General features: G+C 38.9%; 1 protein-coding gene across 20 annotated transcripts in view; it reads right to left on the minus strand.

The window, feature by feature from the left end:
- Nucleotides 1-23,708, minus strand: part of PKHD1 (PKHD1 ciliary IPT domain containing fibrocystin/polyductin) — a 485,802-nt gene that overhangs the window by 129,315 nt on the left and 332,779 nt on the right. For 19 of the 20 annotated variants that reach the window (XM_082729339.1, XM_082729341.1, XM_082729340.1 and 16 more), the window contains 3 exons: nucleotides 18,724-19,602; nucleotides 17,872-18,040; nucleotides 15,716-15,873 (listed from right to left, as the gene is read on the minus strand). In XM_082729339.1, the coding sequence (XP_082585465.1) occupies nucleotides 15,716-15,873; nucleotides 17,872-18,040; nucleotides 18,724-19,602 (1,206 nt within the window). The remainder of the gene's footprint in view (nucleotides 1-15,715; nucleotides 15,874-17,871; nucleotides 18,041-18,723; nucleotides 19,603-23,708) is intronic. The other variant, XM_082729342.1, reaches the window with a different exon arrangement.

A 23,708-nucleotide genomic window follows, 5' to 3' on the forward strand; every position in this document is an offset into this window, starting at 1 on the left:
TATTGCCGAGAGCTTCAAACCAACAATTTTAGCCATTGCCAACTAATATCTCTGTCATTTTAACCCTTGCAGGGTAGTGCTAGGGGGCTAAACAATTACAGTCTTCACCCAGCTCTAGCAGGTGAGCATAATTCATTGCCCCTCTAGTCCCTTCTTTTGCAAAACCCAGGAGGCCATATTTTAGCATTGTTGTTTTGTTGATGAGCCAGCCTGAGCCCACTGCAGCTCTTGAAAAACAACCCCCATTTTAGCGAGTGCTGCAGGCGTCTTTAAACAGACTGCTTTCTCTGCAAAATTAATTGCTGCAAAACGCAATGCTCCCTCACCGAAGCTTTTGCAAGCTCATACTCAGCTATTTAGGTGGGCCATAGATGTGTCTGAGAGAGCCAGGGAAAATGAGCTGCTTTCCTTTATTATAGAAGTTCACATTTGTGTCGCTGAGCATCATCAGGCACCGGACATCCAGGAGTTTCTAATGCCTAAATTCTGCTTCCCTTAACTCAGGGGTAATTGGTGGAGGAAGCATATGCCAGCATAAGAAATAAATGCATCAAAGGTGGGTCAGGGCAAACAGTTGAAGTTAAAATACAGGTTCTAAAAGACATATTTGAATGCATACCAAAATAACATGTTCTTGCTTCAACTTAAAACAAAAATGAGACAAAAATCAGGTTACAAATCATAAGGTTACATGATCACACCAAATAAATCAGGTTACACTGGTAATTTTTCCTTTGAAACTTGGTGTTCACCCAGCAGACAAATATGGAATCCTCTGTGTGTCTATAATACCTCTGAAGCAAAACAGACGAGGTCTTACTCTTTCCCCGTAAGAAAAGAAAGCTTTCAAAGATCGCATCAGTGTTCCAACTTAATATTTCTTATGTCTGATTTTTTCACCTTTTACAACAAAAATTAAGACCTCACAAAGAACTATCATAGGCTAAATAATAACTTCTCAAAGATGTTCATGCCCCGACTCTGAACATGTGAATATACCAGAGGGGCTTTGCCACAGTGATTAAGGTGATGGATCTCGAAGTAGGGAAATTATCTGGGTGGGCCAGATCTGATCCTATAAACTTTTTTAAAAGTGAAGAACTTTCTCTGTCTAGAATCAGATGTAGCAGAAGAAAAGACAAGAGGGATTCAAAGCATGAGAAGAACACAATCCACCATTGCTGGCTTTGAAGGGTAAAGAGCCACAAGTCAGTGAATGTGGGCAGCCTTAGAAGCTAAGCATGACATCCAAGCCTAAGAGCAAAGAAATGGGGACCTTAGCCCTGCAATCCCATAGAAGTGAATTTGGCCAAGAACCTGAGTGAGATTGGAGTGGATTCATCCCTAAATACTTCAGAAAAGAGTATAGTCCTGCCATGCTTTAATTTGGTCTTTGAAAGCCTCAAAGCAGAAAATAAGCTAAGTCTAACAGACTTCTGACTTACAGAACTGTGAAATGATGCATGGGTGTTGTTTTAAGCCACTAAATTTGTAGTAATTTGTTACAGCAGCAATAGAAGAGTAGCACACAAGAATCGTTAAGACATGATGCCCGAAATGCTCAAGTCATTGCACCAGCCAGAGCCATGATAAATGGTGGCAACAGAACAGTGGTCACTAGTATTTACTTTGTGCTTATCCCAATCCAGGCTTGGGGCTAAGTATTTTATATGCATGTGTCTTTTATAGCTCTAAATTCTGCTCCTTTGCTTAGAAAGCATTCAAACAGAGATAATAGAGCCTCGATGTAGGGATAGTCTGGTTTCCACACTGGCAATGCTCAAGGAGAGCTGCATCCTACCAACATTACCCAAAAAGGAAGAGATTATCACCCATGGCCACTTTAAAAAAAAAAAAAAAAAAAAAATCAGCTTCACCTTCCTTTCTCCATGGCAATTACTTTCAGGAACTTACATTCAATTTTTATTAATATTTCTCCTGTGAGAGAGTTAAGCAAATTGGAATTGGGTCCTATAGGGAGTCCCTAATTCCATAGTAAAAAGATTGGCTTCTAGGTCTACGAAAATTTCTTTCCTTCTGTGTCCTTTTTCTTGACATGCTTTACATAATAACCAACTCATTTTTGAGGAATCCTTTTGTTATATAAATGAGTTTTACTATCATTATTCTAATTAAAATAATAAGTAATAAATATACATGATTTTTTAAATATGGCAACTTTCCAGTTGTTCCCTCTGAGCAGTAGTACTGGAGATCAGGATAGCAGAGGGCTAAGAGGCAGGGAGTTTTCTTTCTCATTGTGTGTTTTAATGTTTTGTTTATTCATTCAACAAAAATGGGTGTCTTAAAAGTGGAGTTGCTGAGTCAGAACTTTTAAATTGTTAGCAGATGCCAAAAGGCTACATCAAATGATATTGGAGAATAAAGTCTGAAAGTCTAAGAACTCTTTCTGTGACATTCCCCAACATGGAGATGATCACACTTTTTAAGTCACTGCCAAGATAAGTGCTAAAGCAATAATATTAAGAGTAATTATAGTAGCAGAGGTCACCACTGTTTCAGTTGTCATAGTGGATACTTTTGTTGAGTTTCTCTCTTTTAATCCTTACAATAATCTTGAATATATAATATTGATGTGTCTTACTTCCTAAATGGGGAAACTGAGGCTCAGAGAGCATAAGAAACTTGATTGGAGTTGCACACCTAGTAAGTGAACACCATCCAGGCAGTAAGACACAGTATAAAAGCTTTTTCTTTTTTTTAAATAAAGATTTTATTTATTTTGACAGAGAGAGCACAAGCTGAGGGAGGAGCAGAGGCAGAGGGAGAAGCAGGCTCCCTGCTGAGCACAGGGACCCATCCCAGGACCTGGGATCATGACCTGAACCAAAAGCAGATGCTTAACTAACGGAGCCACTCAGGTGTCCCAGTGTAAAAGCTCTTAACAAATGCTTTGATTATGAGAAAAATTGTTTTTTTTATATGTTTACTGGCATTTGTATTTCTTTCTCTGTGAAATACAATTTGGAATCCTTTGACTCTTTTTAAATATTAGTAAATATTTAGTCCTTAAATATTAGTAAGAATTTTTTGTTATTATCAGGTAATTAACTCTTTTCTCTGAGTTGTAAATTTTTCCTAGGTTTTTTAATTTAGCTTTTGATATTCTTTGCAGAACTTTTTAATTCTTAGCCAAATTTATCAAATATTTATTTTATGTTTCCTGGATTTTGATTTGTGCTAAGAAAGATCTCCATAATGAGAAAAGTATAATCTCACCCATATTTTCTAGTAATTCTACATATTCAATTTTTTCCTCTTGAATCCATATGGAATTTATTTTTATAAAAAGTATGAATTTCTCAGTTTTTCCCAAGAAAGATCACCATAATGAGAGAAGTATAATCTCACCCATATTTTCTAGTAATTCTATATATTCAATTTTTTCCTCTTGAATCCATATGGAATTTACTTTTATAAAAAGTATGAATTTCTTGATTTTCCCTAAATTACTACTTAAATGTCTCAATGACATTAATTGAATAGTTTCTATTTTCCCATGATTTAAAATGTCATCTTTTTTATAAACTGATTTCTCAAATGCATTTAGATCTATTTCTGACCTTTAAAAGTTTTTTGTTCCTTTGACACATCTATTTTCAGGATATTTTTAATAATTACAAAATGGCATTAGTTTTTACATTAGTGAGTGTGCAGATACATGGAGAAAAAAACAGAGAACCAGATGGTCTGAGTCATGAACTTGTTTAGTTCCTATTGGTAAGGCACAAGTGTTTCATTTAATGATGGGACTGTTCAAGTATCCCCTTCCATTAAAATGCACATGTGCACAACACACACACACAAACATACATAAGAATATATAAAATAAACAAAAAAATTCCATCCACCTTAGGTGTAAAATAAGCTAAAGTTTGAGCTTCTGCATTCTAAATCTTTCAATACTATTGTACCGAAAGATTGAACAGAGCAAAGCAGAATTCTTTCATTATTAAAATTTGAAGATTAGGAGCACAGTTTACTATTCAATGAAGTCTGGAAATAACCTGGGGAGATGGAATAGGGAGTGGTGGCAGGGGCAAAGAAAGAAAGAGAAAAGTAAAGAAAACTAAGAAAAAAGAGAGAACCAGGATATTATTGCAGCAAAAAGTCAAGTAACTTCATTTAGTTACAGATACTCAAAAATAGTCCCTCTCGTGGAACATTGATATTATCGATCTTCTCATACAACAAAGCATAGCAATGCGAAGAGACTTTTCAATAAAGGGTCCTTAACTTGAGTAGTAAAATTCCTAGTCTCTGAAAACCTTGATGCTTTATTGGAGGACTGGGTATTTAAGCAGTAGCTCCTTAAGAGATAATTTTGATAAGCTTCTTTCTTTTACTGACTGGGTTATATGCCCAGAACTAATTAGGTGGTCTGTAGAATGGTTTCTAGTTTGGGGCTTAGTGTCCAATCCAAAGAAACCCAAGTTACAATGAATGACCTATAAAAGTGACTTATAAAAATGAAATTTAACAGAGATTAATAGTCTACTACATAGGTTAAAAAAAAAAAAGTCAGTTCTTTTTCTTTGACCTTCCAGAACTAAGGAAGAAAAATACCCATATGGTAACCATAGCTACAGGTAGTTATTTAGCCCTTGAACTATGAGTACAGCAACTGAGAATTAAATTTTAAGTTGAATATAACTTTAGTTATTTATAATTTAAAGTGTATTAGTGATTAATTGTTGGAAAATATTTAGGTATATTTGGAACAACTTGTACATGTGAATCTACTTTTTCAAATCAAATCCAGATACACATAAAATATTTCTGATGAAAATGTTGTTTCTGAATTGAGATACCTTATGACTATGAAATACAAACTAAATTTCAAATACACAACATGAAAAAAAATGTAAAATATCTCAATAGTTTCATATTAGAATAATCTTAAAATGGTAATGGTTTTAATATATTGGATTAAATAACATGTATTATTAAATTTAATTCCAATTCTTTTTCCTTTTTAAAACTGCCCACTATAAAATTTAAATTCTATTGGGATTTGCATTATTATCTGTATAGGACAATGCTAGATAATGTTCTGGTTTCTTCATTTTGGAAAAATCATCAACAAATTGAAGAATATAAAAAAGCAGCCAGTTTAGAAAGTGAAGACCTGGAAACAATCTGTCATATGTTGGCTAACAGAAGGAATTTGGAATTTCTTTGCTTGATAGAGGGATATTGGGTTATTATAAGATCATTGTTTTGCTTATTTGAATATGTAAAAGGCTATACTATGGAGAGATTAAACCTGTACTTTTATACCAAAAGGTCAACTAGGTCATGGCTGGTGGAAATCATAGAAAGAATCTTCATAATTAAAATTATTCAAAATATATTTGGTAGCCCTGGAAGGGAGTGAATTCCAACTTCCTGAGAAAGTTAAAGGTAGAGACTATCTATGAATTCAATATATCTATTGAGTTTAAGGTGGAACATATTAACCTCCAAGGAACCATCCAAACTAAATATCTTATAATCCAATTTCTTTCCCATTGGCATGTATCCCTACAAACTAATGAATTAACATGAGCCGGTATTTCCCAAAATGCATTCTAAAGTACACTAATTCCAGCGAACATTAATGTGTAGTCTGAATAAGTATTCACAAGTTAAGAAGTTTGAGAAATATTGGATAATGCAAATTTAAATAGCATTTTTAAATTTAATTGCAGAACTTCTCAGAGCCTTTAATATCTTAATTTACATGATGAATCTCCAAAATTTGAATAGTCAGAGTTTTCAAAATTTAGCCACAGACCACATATTCCACCATCTCCTGAGATGAGTGAATAGGGAACATTCTTTGAGAAAGCTTAAACAAATTATATATTAAGTAAATCTGTAAGATTTAGTTTGTGGAAGAGTTGACTGGACCTAAACTTGAATTCTTGCTATTTCGCTCATTTAGTCACCCATTTACTCATTTATTCCTTCATTCAGCAAACATTTACTGAGCATATATTATGTTCCAGGGATTATACTAAAAATTCAAGGATCTTGGCTGTCAAGGTATTCACAGTCTGGTGAGATGAGAAGCTTGAAAGATGATGGCAGGAAAGCATCAGACGTGCTATAATAGAACTCATTGATAGGTAGAGCAAGGACAGAAAGACCCAGAAGAACCCCATCTGTGTCTGGAAACCAGGGAGCATTCCACTGAGTCTGCTACTTCACAACACCCTCTTTGCCTGGCTTCTTTCATGCAGGATTTTCAATGCTTTACCTGATGTTCTAGGGTCACGGCAAACTCCATTTCCTTCCTAGAGCCCTTGTCTAGATCCCCAGGTATACATGGACTCTCCAGCGTACATGCCAATTTTATATTAACTCATTTTCTCCAACTCGTAGCCTGAACCCCCCACACCCATGCACGAGGGCAAGGATGGCTTCTTATCTACCTTGCTGTGTCCTATTTAGGATAACCCGATAGTACATAGTGCTTTGCTCTCAATGGACTCTCAAGAAACATCTAAGTTGGTATGGGGAGGGCATACCTCAATCTATTGGGAGAAAAGGGAGGCTACAGAAAAATTACCATAAGAAATGTTTAAAAGATTTTATTTATTTGAGAAAGAAAGAGAATGAGCAGTGGGGAGGGACAGAGGGGAAAAGCCAGAGAGAGAAGAAGATTCCTTGCCTGAGCAGGAAGCCTGATACGGGCTCGATCCCAGGACTGGGGGATCATGACCTGAGCTGAAGGCAGATGCTTAACCAACTGAAACCACCTAGGTGCCCCACCACAATAAATTTTGATCTCATGATCAAAGCCTCTACTTTGTACTGCTCTACTGTTGTCACACAACTTCCAGGGGTTAATACTGGCAAAATGGGTTTCTTGGAGGGGACAGAGTCCATTTACTTCATACACGGGAAATGGCCATCTACACATGAAGAAGAACTAAGTGACAATTTTTTTTTGTGGTCATTATTACCATTGCCTTTCAGAAATGTTATAGTAATTGAAAATGTTTTTAAATTTAAAAATCGATTCGTTACCATGTAAAATGGAAAAATGTGAATTCGTTGGTGAAATATCTCTCTGTGCAGCTCCCCACCAGATGATTCAGACCACACGATGATAATTATCTAAAAGTGGTTCCAAGCCCAGATTTTGGAATCAGACAAATATAGATTTAAATCTTGGTTCTGCACATTCTAAGTGCAGAACCATGAAAAATTAGTTAGCTTCTCCAAACCCTTATTTCTTTGAATGCTGAAAAGGGATAACAATCCCTACACATTAAGGTTGTTGAAAGCATAAATGGGAATGCTTATAACCCCCTTAGCATAATGCCTGGCACAGTGAATATGCTAGATATAATGGTAACTATTATTACTGCTAGTTGGGGTGGATAATTGCTAGAATAATTGCACAGTCTCCGTTTGCTTTGCTCTGTGTAGAAAGGACACTATGTGAGAAAGTTGATAGATCTAAGAGAGCTAACACTGGAGAATGTAGAGGAAAAAGGAAAAAGGAACTTAGCAAGAGGGTATATCACACATAGTGTGAAAAACACGGGTTCAGTTCGGAAACTTCCATTCATTAGTTTATGGCTTGGGCAAGTTACCTATATCTCTACAATAGTTTCCTTAGCTATAACAGGTAGGGAATAAGACCATCTACCTCAGAGGGTATATTCTGTTGACGGGATTACATGAGATAACTCATCTGAAGTTCTTAGAACCGTCAGAAACATGGCAGATACTTCAGGAGTACTGGGTGTTAGCGGAAGATCTGAGAATCAAGGCATCTCGGGAATTACAAAGTGTCCAGACTGAGGAGCGGCAACAGAATTATTCCCATGGCTCATATGCCTTCTCATGTCATCCTTTACAAGTCTCTTGCGAAAAGCATTCCAACTCACACTCTGGGCGATTTCAAAACACAGTCAAACACTGTCACTCCATTCAGCGCTTGGAGATGCGGCGAGTCATGCGGGAGTGAGAGAATCAGGTGAAGGAAAGGTGCTCTCACAAAGGATCACAGAAAGCTTTGCCCTCTTCCACTTGGGAGAAAAATCCCTGCAGCCATGCATCCCCAAGATTCTAATATTTTCTGAGACTCTACTGTGACTTTATATTTTAATACCCTGACATCTGGAATCCTAAAAGTCTAATGTTTAACCATAAATATCTGCTGAGATTAAAGAGCTATATACCAAGTTTCAATCTTTGGGGCCTATAATTGCTTGGGAAAAGAGAATGGTATTTCCCCCTCTAGCTAGAAGAAAAAGACCTCTGCAAGCATAGATATTGGCAGACAAACCATTTCCTCTCTCCATTCTGTCCCCTCATTTTCTCCCTCCCTCTCCCTTCTCCCATTTTATAATACCATCTTGCTGTCATTCCCAGGACAAATGGGAAGAAAGAGAAGCCTGGAAAGCTTAAAGAAAAGACGCATTTTGAGATCTAGCAACAAAGGGTTGAGACGATGCTAGCTGCTCTGTCCGCAAGCAGCTGACCGTGCGTCTCCTGGGTTGCGGGAACTTTCCCATTATTTGGTAGGAAACTACTTCATCACTCCGTGGGCTGACAGTCAAATGCCAGCTTTATTTTCTTTTTTATCAACCTCATCTTTTATGTTTGATTTGAGGCCAGTCACTTTTAAGGTCTCCATAATGGTTTATAACTTTCTCAAGAAGCAACCAAGAAGGAACGCCATTTGAAAAATGTTTCTTACCCTCTCGTGGCAAAGAATGGGAAACTCTCACCTGTCCCAAAGATGGATTTGGTCAGAAGTCCTGGTCAGACCACAGGACTTTGCTGGGAATGACATCAAGGAAAGTGTGGGAAAAGCTTATCATGAGTTTAATTTTTTTAATATAATGATGCAATGTAGAATTTAAAAAATAAACTTTGCATTGAACTCACTTTTATCCAATGCTTTATTATTAAAGTGTCATTTTGAGGTCATTCAACTCACTTCAGTCCTAGCAAAAATAATCTACATTTTAAAAAGTTTAATATATTCTTATTATCTGAAGACTTAATTTAGATTGTGAATACTCCTATACCTTTTTAGTTCATGTCCTATTCCCTTTCTGGAATATATCCAGTGTGTATATAAGCAAGTATATTTATGCCTATGGTATTTGGCACAGGGAGCAAATGTTGGATTTTTTTGTGAGAAATTGAGACTGCTCACTTTTTAAATTAAAAACGATGTCTTCATAACTTCCTGTCTATTTACTTCAAAGGAAACAAATGACTCTATTAGTTAGTGGTTCTCAAACCTTAGCACAGCAGAATAACTCAGGGAGGCTGTGTTTATGAGTCAATGTGTACCTGTGTCTATGTGTGTTTAAACACAAAGGCCTGGGCCTCACACATACCTTTTGACTCAAAATCCCCAACATGCAAATGAACGTTTAATGTCCTAGATAATTCTGATGATAAGTCAGCTACAGAAGCCACTGTCCCAAGCACATCAAATTTACCTCCTCAACTGAAAAATATTTGGCAAGAGAACAGGGTTTTTGTTTTGTTTTGTTTGTTTTTGTCTATTTTAAAATTTCCAGGCCATTGAGGACCAAGACTTTAAAAATTATAAATTAGGGATGCCTTGGTGGCTCAGTCAGTTAAGCGTCTACCTTCAACTTGGGTCATGATCTCAGGATCCTGGGATCAAGTCCTGCATTGGGCTCCTTGCACTGTAGGGAGTCTGCTTCTCCCTCTGTCTGCTTCTCTCTCTGCTTGTGTTCTCTCTCTCTCCCTCTCCCTCTCTCTTCCTCTGACAAATAAATAAATAAAAACTTTTTTTTAATTTTTTAAAAAATTTATTTATTTGACAGATAGAGATCACAAGTAGGCAGAGAGGCAGGCAGAGAGACAGGAGGAAGCAGGCTCCCCGCTGAGCAGAGAGCCTGATTTGGGGCTCAGTTCCAGGACCCTGGGATCATGACCTGAGCCAAAGGCAGAGGCTTTAACCCACTGAGCCACTCAAGCACCCCATTAAAATCTTTAAGAAAAAAAAAATTATCTGACCAATTAGACATACAAAATAAATCCCAAAATTTTCTTTCTAATAAATTAGAGTCAACAGACATAAAATTACTCTGTCAAGTTGCTATGATTCTAAGTGATCAATTCCTGTCATTATTTCACTGTCAGTGAGTGTAATACTTTGCAGGCCAGCGCGTGTCAGCAGATGGCCTGTGGGGTGTGGTGCATTCCTAAGCCCCCTCCTAACTGCACTGCCTGCTCCCAGTCTGACTCCCACTCCCTATACATTTATTCCATGGCTGTAGGTACCATGTTTTCAGAGAATGAACATCATCCTCCAACCTCTGTCCTCCAACATCATCTTATCAAATTGTTCTGGCCTAGGAAGGAGCAGCTCCTGGCTACCTGTGACTACTCCCATTCCCATTAATTACACACCAGTAGCACTGATCACCTTCTCACCCACCTCTCAGACACGCAGAAACCATTCTTGGCTCAGAGGTTCTGTTCTGGCGGCTCTCTGTCCCTACAAGTCTCCTCCCTCTGCTCTGAGCAGTGACCCCCTTGTCCCTCATTCAGGTCTCCTTAGAAATGTACCTCTGTTTCAAATAGCCACTCCCTTACCCACACCTGCATGGACACACACACCCTTCAATCTACCTCTCTAACCCAAAACCCTATACTCTTTTCTTCATACCTCCCATCACTATTGGAATGTTTTTATTTGTTTATGTGTCTCTCTCCACTGGAACATAAGCTTAATGAAAGCAGGAGTATTGTTTCGTTCACAACCAGAGCTCCCATCCTTAGAAGCCTTGGTAGACCGTAGGAGGTCAAAATGTATTTGCACAATGAATGAAAATGCCAACTTCAGCATACGGCATGCGAAAGTTGCTCAAGGCGGGTCACCTTCCATGTCACACCCCCTTTCTCCTTTCTTCAGAGAAAGTAGACGGCTCAGAAACTGTAAAATGCCATTGGAAGTAAAACTCTGACTTCTTCCAGTCTTCTCTCAACCACACAGGTACTCCACGTGTACAAACTGGTCTGGGAGGTAAAGCTACCCATTTGGAGTCTGGGACAGACTGGAAATGACTAAGAAGCCAGAGAAGGGTGCTCTGGCACTGGTCTAGTCCCACCTGACTTGGTTTTTCTCCATGATTTTGGATCTTCAGATCATCATCTGCTTCCATAATCAAAAGAAACCCTTTCCAGAATAAAATGCAAATGGTCCTCAGAGGATCTCCTGCTTTGGATTAGCGGCTTAGCGCTCTATTGCCATGCATGTTTCAGAGTTGGCTGCAAATGCAAACTTACAGATAAGTACAAATCACAATTAACAGCTCACTTTTCCCCTGGCTACACACCCTGCATCACACAGATAGCAAAACCCACTGGCACAGTATTCCTTATAGCTGATCCACATGGATAATTCTTGCTTCTAATGCTAGAATATATGACAATACACCGGGACCTGTGGATATCTGTCTGGGTTGGGTAGCTCCACTGTGAACATATATGGGCAAATACAGTCTGTGCTTTTCAAATTAAAAATAACCCTCAAAGACAAGGAACTCCAAACCATTTATTAATAAAGTTGAGAAAGAACACAAGGGTGTGGCACACTCAATGCCACTTGGAATAAAAATGAGAGCTGGTTCCAGTGGTCTCCATTTTCATTTCCTCTTCCTATTCCACAGAAAATCATAGATTCTTGTCTTGAAGAGGAAAAATACAAAATAGACACTCCTCTTCAGATTAAATTTGTGCTTTTTCTCATCTATCAGATTGTGTACAGGAATTGGAAAGTGGCATACAAGAGAATGCTTTAAAATAGAAAGGGATGGGTCCTGCGTGGCTCTGTCATTAAGATCTGCCTTCGGCTCAGGTCATGTACCCAGAGTCCTGGAATGGAGCCCTACATCGGGCTCCCTGCTCAGCGGGGAACCTGCTTCTCCCTTTCCTATCCCCACTCCCCTCTACTTGTGTTCCCTCTCTCCCTGTCTCTCTCTGTCAAATAAATAAATAAAATCTTTTTAAAAAATAATTAAATAAGAACTAAAAAGAGACTTGGATTAGGGAAGGAGGATCTATTCATATTTTGGAAGTCCAAGGAAAACCCTACAATCCTGTCAGCACTTGGAAGACACCATTTACACTATGTGCTATCTCCTTCACTGCAGGAAGACAGATTGTGTTTTCAGCACAGTAAACAGCAGGCTCTACTGTGGAGATCCTTGCAGTTGGTACCTATAGCAACCTCATTTAAAATGTTACAAAGCTTTAAAACATCAGGAGTTGAAAGCAGTCAGTCATATACACCTTCCTATATACATTCAACCACACACACACACACAAACATTCACACTCACACTTATGCTTGTCTACACACTGACAGTAAGTGGAATGTTCTACTGTAATATCTGCTGGAGTTTTACTACTGAATCAGATTTTACAAACACACCAGAAAGTTAAGAAACAAAATATACAACAAGCCACAAGAACATGTCTATGCCTAACCACTATATTTATACCATATGGCAAGCAACCATCTGAGTTCATCCAACCACCCCATTACTTACATATGGAGCATTTTTTTTAAAGATTTTTTAACCTGTTTGAGAGCGAGAAAGAGCATGCATGAGGAGGGGGAGGAAAAGAGGGAGAGGGAGCAGCAGACTCCCCGCTAAACAGGGAGCCCAATGTGGAACTCGATCCCAGGACACTAGGATCATGACCTGAGCTGAAGGCAGACACTTAACCAACTGAGCCACCCAGAGGCCCTTACACATGGAGTATTTGATCAACATTTTAGAGCTCCAGTTTGTCCCAGACATTTTCAGTGTCACAGGTATATGTTTTCAGAACTCACCTTCACCCACCAAAGACTGCTAATGGAACCTACCACTTCTTCTGAGAAAGGTTTGTTCCTGGCCACAGGTAAGAGCACAGTTGGCCTTTCTTCAGGGACAGCCGAGAGGATAGAGAGTTAATTTCCAGAAGAATCCTTCAACCAATGACAAGTAGGGATTTGAATATAAATACCTTGGCTTCTTCATAGCTTAGCAGGGATACATTTCAGTCACGGGCCCAGGGTCTCCTGGAGCTCCCCTCAAAACTTGAGCTCCAGCTCTCTAGGGTAGAGATCAGTTTGATTCCATCTTTCCTGGCTTCACCTCTTTCCCTGTCTTACGTCACTACTTCTCTACTTTCCATACTTACCTCCTCCCGTAAAGTACTAGAGTCTAAGCCTTACATCCATGGCTATCTCTGGAGCCACCCAACTAAGACACTCTTCAGCCCTTATTCTTTTCTGAAATGTAATTTCCATTAATACTCTGGGACCCAAGTCCCTCGGTACTGATTCTCAACAATGATGTCCTCACCCAAACCACAAGTGTAGAAATCCCTCACAATTATGCCTGTACTTTGTTTGAAAGTAAGATGCTTTCTCCATGGTATTTATGTAATAGTGGGGTAACTCTTAAAGCCAACAGAATAGCTTACTGTAGAAAGCTATCTGAATACATATAGTAGTAAATAAGAGAGCCGCTGCCTATCTTTTTTTTTTCCTTTTGCTATGCTGCATGTATTTTCTCAATATATACTTTCTCTGCATTTTATTCCTCTGTGCAAACAATGTATGTGCTAGTTATATTCAACAGATATGACCAACTTATCAAAGTGAATATTTACTTAGCATATTCCAAGTACTCAGCACTGACTTTTTAAAACCTATATCATAGCCCCCACAACTTGTCATCCTGTTGCAAAGATAAGACTTCAACCTATAAAAATATTTAAGAGAAATATGAAAAAGTGGTGAGGCATGAAATTGTATGGTAATTAAAAGACCTTTGTAGAAACTTCTGTAAATCCCAAATGCTAAAAGTAGCAGTGGTTCAAAAGGTAATAAGGTGGCTACAAGGAAAAAGAGACTGAGGAAAGTCTTGGTTCCAGATTTTCTACTATGGGTAAATCCTTAGACCCAGGACCTAAATTGAAACCTCAGTTTCTTCTACACATTCTTGAAGGGTTTGGGGCAAACAACTTTAGTATTCTCCTTAGCTATCAACAATTCATTCCCTTGATCAACCCATCAACTACTCTTCGTTGAACATTCTCCAAGTAGACAACAATGAACAGGACAAAACTCTTGCTCTAAGTTTGCACTTTAAAAGGCAAACAGTGAATCGACCAGTAAACAAGTGTGTTTGCAATTTAATTTCAAATAGTAGAACTCTGATAAAAAAGAAAGCAGGCATAGTAGAGTTAGAGAATAATGGGCCCATAATTTTTTTGGACAGGGTGACCAGGGATGGCTTCTCTGAGGAGCTATCATTTGAACAGAAGGAGCAAGCTCTGCAAAGAAATGAGAAAAGGAGATTTCGGGCAGAGGAAACAGCACATGCAAAGGCAAGCCCTGGGGTAGGAGTAAGCCTAGCATGTTAAAGAAATCATAAGACTATGATGAATAAGTAAAAAAGGTGTCACAGGTAGTCAGGGACCAGATTCAATAAGACTTACAGGCTTGTAGTTTGGATTTCATTCTAGAGGAATGGAAAACTATTGGAAAGTTGAAAAGATCACTCTGGCTGCCATGTGAAAAATAGATTGTGGGGTTTAAGAACAGAAGAAAGAAGCCCATTCCTTTGTTGGGTGAGAGATGATGATGGTTTACAAATGAGAGAATTTATATCAGAAAAAGGAATAAAGGATCACTCCTAGATGTTTTTACTTAAATAATCTCATGAGTGATGATACCAATTATAGAGGTAGGGTCAACTAGGCAAGAAGCAGGCTGGGGAAGCAGGCAGAGCTCAAGAATCCATTTAGGATATGTTGAGTCTGAAATGCTGATTGAACTTCCCAATGGAGTCAGTTGTATATATCAAACAAAAGTTCAGGGCTGGAGATATAAACTGGAAGTCATCAGTGGTAGAAGATATTTCAACCTTGAACTTAGCAAGATTAGGGAGAGAACAAAATAGATCTGAGAACATAGTCCTGGAACATTCATTCACTTAGAACTTAAAAATGGAAAGAGAGACTAGAAGAGAAGTCTGGAAAGAATCCACCACTGAGACAAAAAGAAAGGTGGGGAAATTCTTTAGATTTATGTACAACAGTGTCCACCTGACCTCAAACAGAAACTCAGAGTCCCATTGTTTGTGGGCGTAGAAGACCGATGATCTCTCCAGGGTTATGGCTATGAAAACTGGTCCCTAAATGGGCTCTGGTTGCATCAGCAAGAAGGAATTTTGAGTAGAGCCCCGCCCTCCCCAAGGACAATGAACAGATAAAGGAAAGGAAGAAAACCGCATGACATCTCCTTCACCACCCTCCCCAGACTGAGAGCCTTTCAGTCGGGAGGTAAGAGAACTGTTGACTCAGAGGACAGAGGAGCTGGTTCCCTGGCTGACTGTGGGGCAGGGAGCGGTGAGAGTACTGCTCCAGGAGCAGGTGAGCGTGCTGGTGAGAGGAAGTACTCACCTGGGGACAGAGCTGCATTGTGGGAATCTGTGCATTATACAGAGATGTAAGTGATCTTGTGGGGGGATAACAATGCTCTAATGGCATCTTTCAATCCTCAGCATTCCTTCAGTAGCACAGACTCCACCTGGAACTCAGCTCCTCTCCTGGTGATTCGGTTCCCACTAGAGGACCCAGCCAAACCAGCTCCTTCACAGGCATACTCCCTCTGCTGGAGGCATCAAGTTCAGATACAACTAACCTGTGTTGAAGAAGGATCCAGTCCATTCTGCCTCCATTTTAGGAAACACTGACACTGGTGGTGGCAGACCCAGGGCTCTCCCATCCAGATCCTTAAAGAGATATTTTCTTGGATTTTCACAATCTGATTCAGGGCAGACCAGCATTTCTAAACCTTTCCTGTAAAGGCAGACAGAAAGCACCTCTCTCATTCCATGATAAGCAACACAAAGAAAACAGGTATTGGAAGCGCTGACATGAAAAAGAAATTCAGGATGCCTGAGTGGTTCAGGCAGTTAAGATCTGACCCTTGGTTTTGTTTTGTTTTTTTTTTAAAGATTTTATTTATTTATTTGACAGACAGAGAGATTACAAGTAGGCAGAGAGTCAGGCAGAGAGAAGGGGGAAGCAGGCTCCCTGTTGAGCAGAGAGCCTGATGCAGGGCTAGATCCCAGGACCCTGAGATCATGACCTGAACCGAAGGCAGAGGCTTAACCCACTGAGACACCCAGGCACCCCTGACTCCTGGTTTTGACTCAAGCCATGATCTCAGGGTGTTGACGTAGAGCCCCCCATGCCAGGCTCCACACTCAGCATGGAGTCTGTGCCTCTCCCTCTGTGTCTCCCCCTCCAAATAACCAAATAAATAAAATCTTAAAGAAAAGAGAGAAAAAAATTCAACAGGATTTTATTACTAATAATGTGCTACACAAATACAAAATAAAACGCTATAGAAAATGTTATTTTCTCATTATATGAGCAAAAAGAAAGACATTATTGTAACCAAATAGTCTAGATATCTGAATATAAAATCTTTGCCTCAATTGCTAATTTTGTAAGAAGCAAGATAAAATAAAATTTTCCTCTAATATCTGAAGAACATAATGTAATCATTTCTTTATGAAACTTTGGGGCCTTACAGGACTTTAAAATTATTATTATAAATATCAATTCTATTTGTGCTATATACAAAGTAAAAATATATATTTTTATTTAACAAATATCTATCGAAAACCTACATTTATATGTTGGGGAATACAGTGGTGAAAAAGACAAACATGGTTCCTATACTTTCAGAACTGAGAGTCTGGCAGGTTATATAAACAAGTTATAAGCAATTATAGCATTGAATTATAGAGCATTTATTTGATTTCCCCTGGTCTAATAATTTTAGGTACCATCGGTAATAATATTAAATATTTATTGTATGCCAACCGTATGTCAAGTATTAATAATAAAAGAATCAGATGTTAATATCATTTAGCTTTATAACTATTTCATTCCATAAGTAGGACATGAACCTAAGGAAAACTGGGCAGGAGAAAAGATGACAGAATAATACAAATTGCAAAGCTCATAATGTTTGGGTACCAAAAAAATGGCTTAGGGATGGGCATTAAGAAGAGATTGGTGTTGAGCCAAACATATTATTTTCTAATTAGGGGAATTTTTCTTGATTCTTTTCTTTTTTAGCTAAAGGAGTTTTCCCTAATGTTGTGGGGAAAAGAAAGTAACCCATTATTCCTGCTCCTAACTTCCCTACTCCCTTTTATGACAAAAAGAATTCCTCATCTAGTTTTCAGATCCCTGTATAAAATTCCCAGATTGCATGTTCAAGAACAATAGTTACACAGGGTCTGGCTGCCAATATCTGAGACACTTCATTCAGTGCAGGGATTCTTGGCAACAGACACAGTCTCCTTTGACTTCCTAGTCCCTACACAAGGGCTCATGAGCCTTCTTCTGAAAACTAGTGACATCATACTCCATGGAAGATTCAAGACTTAGGGTAAATTTTTTTCCCAATGATTTTGAAAACACCCAAAGAAGTATCTCAAATAAAGATAAAACGATGAAACAACATTAGTAAAATTTGCATTCTATCACTTTTTGTTCTCTTTTTTAGCTAGAAAAAGAGAGAAATGGAGAAATAATTCTCACGAGAAAAATAGAGTCTCTGCCTCTGCTGTAGGAAAGATTGCAAAAATCTTGTATTGAAGAGCATGAACATAGGGTAAAGAACTTGAGCCATTCAATCAATCTACCGTAGCTTTCCAGAAAAACTTATTTCTATTGACATCAATGATTTTATTCTTTTTTTTCTTAACATGTTTAAGGATTTGAGAAATTGCCAAATACTTCATAAACATAGCTTATTATAAATACTAAAACTGGTACCTAGCTTGTAAAGGAGGAAAGTAGAACTTATTTTTGTCTTTGATCTTTAGCATCTTGGTCCTCTCTGCTATTATTGGGTGCATGATTCCAGTGTTCTCCACACTGGGCAGGATGCAGACATCTAGGTCATCACTATAGCAACTCTTCACAAAACTAGAAAAGGTGACATCTGAAGAAAAAAAATTTAAGATATCAAAACATTAGCTCATAGAACCTACCAACAACACATATAGATCACACAACTAAATATTCTTACACCAACGCATATTTGGTAGTAAATTTAAGCTATCCATGGTATTTCCAGGAGTTAATATAAATCCCAATTTATAATGTCAGTAGTTCTTTAAGACCTGGACATTGTATCAAAAGAGAAGAATATTCCAACACATTAAAGTCTTAAGAGTAATACTTTTCAGCAAAGTTTTGATCATGATCCAGTGGAAGTGAGTACAGTAGCACAAAAGAGATCTGATGGAAGATTAACATCACAGGTTGTGGTATAACTGGTTCTAATCCAGGCTGCCCCATCACCTACTAAGCAACTTCAGTGAAGCACAATTTCTGCATTTGTTTTCTCATTTTCATAATAGGAAAAAAAAAACCACTTACCTAGAGAATTGTCATATAACCAAATTAAATAATCACTGTGAAAGTTCTTCAACATAAATAAAGCAGTGACTTTTTAAGGAGCATCTCCCTGTCATTATAAATCACCATTGTGCTTATCAATAGCCAGAAGGTTATCAATTGGACGGTAAGCACCAGACTACATCATACCCTCTTGCTGATATAATTTCTGAATGCTATTGAAGATCCTATGCACTACATTGCTTGGAAGCCAGAACCTCCTACCTTGAAGTTTCATCATTCCTGAAATTGAATGGCCATTCCTCACTCTGTGCCATGGTTCCTGAGGCCAGCGATTTGGTTTTGAGGTGAATACAGGCCACAAAATACCAACTCGACCCCCTCTTGGATTGGAAGGAGCTCGATCTGTTGATGTCAAATTGGCAGAGCGAGGCTTAACTCTGTCCTGAATACAGTCAAAAGAAGAGCTAGTGGCCACAATGACTGAATTCCTGAGTGTAACCTGTACATTTTCAGTGTGACCCTGTGGAGCAGAAGACACATACACCACTGCCAAGAGACCAATAGTATTATCCACCAGAGTGATGTTCTCCATCTCCACACTGTTCTCCACATGGAGCATAGCACCATAGTCAAAGTTCTTGAAAGCCAGGAAGCCAGAGATACCAGTACAGTGGTCAAACCCATTTTCCTTATAGAGATGAAGGCCATGAAGGCTTGAGTGGGCCACATTGTCGGACCAGAGAGCTTCAGGAGAGGAACACCTGTGGCCTCGGATGTGAAAGCCGAGTCGCTCCGATCCTGCCACAACATTGCCGTCAAGGCTGATGTCCTTTGCCTGGTTCACTTTGATTCCTGCCACCCACATGGTAGACCACGCTGATTGTGTGATCAGAACCACAAGGTTATTAGAGAGGGTAAAGTTCTGACCCTGCAAATCAATGCCATGGCCAACTGCACCAAACACCAGATTGTCCTTTAAAATAATCCCATGACTGGCAGCCACACGAATGCCCCCACCGCAGCTCTGGTGCAGAGTGGATGATATTATCCAGGTTCCTGCCGATGCATTAAGGAGTTCAACAGCTGAGTACAAAGGTGATCCAAAGTTCTGAATTTCCACATTTGAAAGTTGAAGGACACCTGCAAACAAAATGCAGATCTTCCGGTTACTTTTTCCTTCTCTACAAAAGGCAGAAGGATGGCCCGTTTACGGGCTCTGGGAGATGTAAAAAAAAAAAAAAAAAAAAAATTTAATGTAATAGTGTATTCTCAATACCAGCACTGTATTTCACAATATGAGTCTCACTAACATAAGCACCATTTGAAATATCACATGAATGCCTGCCAGAGTTTCATGTTCAGACTGAAGGGTCTGACAATAGAATGGAGGAGAGGAAGGACAGATAGGGAAGAGACAGAGGCTCTGGAGAGAAGCACAGTAGCTGGCAGGGTCCGTGTATTTTTCTGCTGGACTAGTCAAAGCCCTGGATAAGAATGAAGGAAGTACAGGTTCCTGGCGACTCCCCTCAATGCCATGTCTCCACTCAGCAACCCCATGTGAAAGGTCTATTACCATCCCCCACAAAGATATTACAAGAAGAACTATAATGGTCATTCACATAAAACATATTTTTAAATCATTTTAAAGACCCCATAAAATCTTTTCATTTTTTGTATCCCAGCCACACTGTGGTCCTTGCCTCATTTTCAGAATAAAAAGCTTCTCTACACCTTCTACATCAGGAGAGGATAGTGAATTATTTAGTCTTATCAAGGAATGTATTTGTACTAATTTAAGTAGATATTTCAAAAATACAGTATGAACTACAGCCACAAGATTGATTTAAAAATATAATGAGCACTAATATGTCAAGTATACACTCTCAATAAAATAGATAAGAACACAATTATAGGAAAAAATGAGGTGAATTAATAACTTTAGCACCTACTTCTCACATAGCACTCATTAGGTACCAGGCACTGTTCTAAGTCATATCTCAATAATGCATATGTGCTTGTGTATAGATGTGTGTGTGTGTGTGTGTGTGTGTGTGTGTGTGTATAAACTCTTAACTTCACAAAAATTCTATGAGGTAGGTATAATTATCATCCCCATTTTAAAGATAAGGAAACTGAGATAGAGAAGGTTTCAGTAACATATTACACAAGAATGTAAACAAATGTATGCAGATGAAGTACAATTAACCCCCGTGGAGGCATACTGTGGGGAATGGGAGATGTAGTGGAATACAGGAACAGCTTTGCATTGGCATTCAGTCGACTGGGCTACAGCTAATGTGCCAGGAATTAGTCATGTGCCCTTAGCTATGTAGGTCACAACTTTATCCCTCACGTTGCTTCTTTCTTCTTTCTTTTCTTTCTTTTTCTTTTTTTTTTTTTAATTTATTTATTTACTTGAGAGAGAGCACACAAGATGGAGGGACAGGGGGAGAGAGAGTCAGAAACAGAGCCCTTGCTGAGCTCGAAGCCTGTGTGGGGCTCGATCTCAGGACCCTGAGAACACAACCTGAGCCAAAACCAAGAGGTGGACGCTTAACTGACTGAGCCAGCCAGTTGGCCCTTTTTTCTTTCTTTTTCTAAAGATACTGCCAAAGGTGAACTATAAAGTTATTTCTCATTAAAATTGGAGGGAGCTATAGTGTTTCAGTAATAGTATTTAAAGTTCAAAAGAGTTCAGCCTAAACCCCCACCTTCCCAACTCCCTTTTTCACAGAGAAGAAGCTAACACCGGGCTGCCATGAGGACCAACCATGGCCTGGAGGACAGATGAAGCGAGAGATACTGTATGTGGGACGCCTGGGTAGCTTAGTCTGCTGAGCACCTGCTTTTAGTTCAGGTCATGATCTCTGGGTCTTGGGATCAAGTTCCGCATAGGGCTCCTTGCCAAGTGAGGAGCCTGCTTCTCCCTCTACCCCTCCCCTTTGCTTATGTTCTCTTTCTATCTCTCTCTCTCTGACAAATAACCTTAAAAAAAAAAAAAAAAAAGGAAGAAAGAGGATGTATGTCTTTCAGGGGTACCTGCGTGACTCAGTCAGTTAGGCCACTTACTGTGTGGACTTTGGCTCAGGTCATGGTCTGGCTTCCCGGGATGGACCCCATGTGGGACTCCATGCTCAGTGGGGAGTCTACTTCAGAGTCTCTCCCTGTTCCTCTCCCTCTGCCCCTCCCCCCATTCATGTTCTTTCTCTCTATAAAATAAATAAATCTTATTTAAAAAAAAAAGACCATGTGTGTCTTTCTTTGTAACCAGATGACAGGATTCCAATACATCTAAACTTCTCAAATGACACCTATTAAAGAGGCACTGGTAGATGGTGTAGAAATATTCACTGAATGATAAAATATCCAAAAATTTTGTCAGGTGATGACATTTTTGACAGTTCCCTCACCAATAGCACACAGCTGAAAGAGCTGTTGAACCTGTCTCTATAGAACTATGACCCAAAGGCCACACCAAACGTTAGCTTCCACACGTAAGTAGCTTATTTTGTAGAATAGAAAGTGGTTCTAGAATCTCAGTCAACGTAATGTTATCAGTATTATTTTAATTTGTGGGGCTTTTTAATGTCTTATACTTACATGGCTATAATTCATAGTTTTAAATCATTCAAGAACTTTTTTACTCCTGTGCATATTAACTAGTGGCTGAAAGCCAATCAATAATAGTAAATACTTAAAATGTCTTGAGCATTTAAGTGAAGAATTAAACAATGATTACGTTCATGACTACTATCTTATTTCTCCTTTCAAAAATCACAATTCTAAGTAAAAATTGCTGGATATTATTGGTCAAAAAAAGAATGACAGGGGCCTCCAATTTAAAAGTAAGAATTGGGGGCACCTGGGTGGCTCAGTTAGTTAAGCATCTGCCTTTAGCTCAGGTCAGCCTGATGCCCCACATCACGCTCACTACTCAGCAGGAAGCCTGCTTCTCCCTCTCCCACTTCCCCTGCTTGTGTTTCTTCTCTCTGTGTGTCTCTGTCAAGTGAATAAATATGAAGGAATGAATGTAGGAATTGTAACTCCTGGCTTGATTTTCTACCCTATAGCACCCATAGCTGGCATTCTTGACCTGCACTTGCTGATTCCACCCCATTTAGGCTCTAAAGTATATTTGCAGAAAATTGCGAGGCTTCTTAATTTAGTATGGGAAACTGGATTAAATTCTAGAATGAGAGGGACATTAGTGGAAAAACTGGTAGAATATGAATAATATCATGAATTTAGTTAAGAGTAAGGCACCAATATAATCTTTTTGGTTTTGACAAATGTAACAAATATGTCTGATATTAACAACAGAGAGCCTGGGCAAAAGGTATACAGGAACTCTCTATACTATATTTGCAACTCTTCTCTAAATCAAAGATGATTAGCAGATTATTTAACAAAGGCTTTTAACAAAAGCCTATTTTAACAAAAATTAGCAGATTATTTAACAAGGGCTTCATGATCAGAGCTGAATTTGAACGTTAACTCTGCCACTTTCTAGCTGGGTGACTTTTCTTACTCTTCACTTTCTTCATTCCCATTTATGGAGCACTTAATACTAGGAGTTATTACACTAGAAAAACAGTGATGAAAGATCCAACCTTACCCTTAAGTTGTTCACAAGCTCATAAGTGAGTTTCAACATAAGAAGACAATTTTATTACAGACTCTGCTTCTTCATCTATAAAATGTCTCTCTCATGAAGATACTAGGATTACATGAGATAAAATAGGCATGAAAATCGGCATTAGATTGCTGGCAGGATGGCACAGGAGTAGGAGACCTAAATTTTGTTTGCTCCTAGGAATTCAGCTAGATAGTAATCAAACCATTCTGAACACCTACAAACTCAGCAGGAGATCAAAGAAAAAAATAGAACCAATTCTATGAATAGAAAAGCCACTACTTTCTGGAAGGTAGGACATATGGAGAACTGAATCCAAGGTGATATATGGAAAGATAGACTGTGGGGGGAGGGGCCAGCTATCAGCAAGTGATAGAGCAGCAAAGCATAAAATCAGAACTTTTAGAAGACTGCTCCACTGAGGGATGTTGCTCCAGTGACTAAGCGAGAAGTGGAACCATCACTGGGACAGTGTGGTCTCAGGACCCTTGGGGTCACAGAAAGACCAGCAGTGCCTGAGTGTGGCAGAGCTCCCAAATATCAGAGGAGGGGAGCTGGTTCCAAAGATAGAGCCAAGAAGCGGGGTCTCAGCTCAAGGTTGTCATAAACCATA

This window comes from Mustela nivalis (genome assembly GCF_964662115.1).
Source record: "Mustela nivalis genome assembly, chromosome: 5".
NCBI lineage: Eukaryota > Metazoa > Chordata > Mammalia > Carnivora > Mustelidae > Mustela > Mustela nivalis.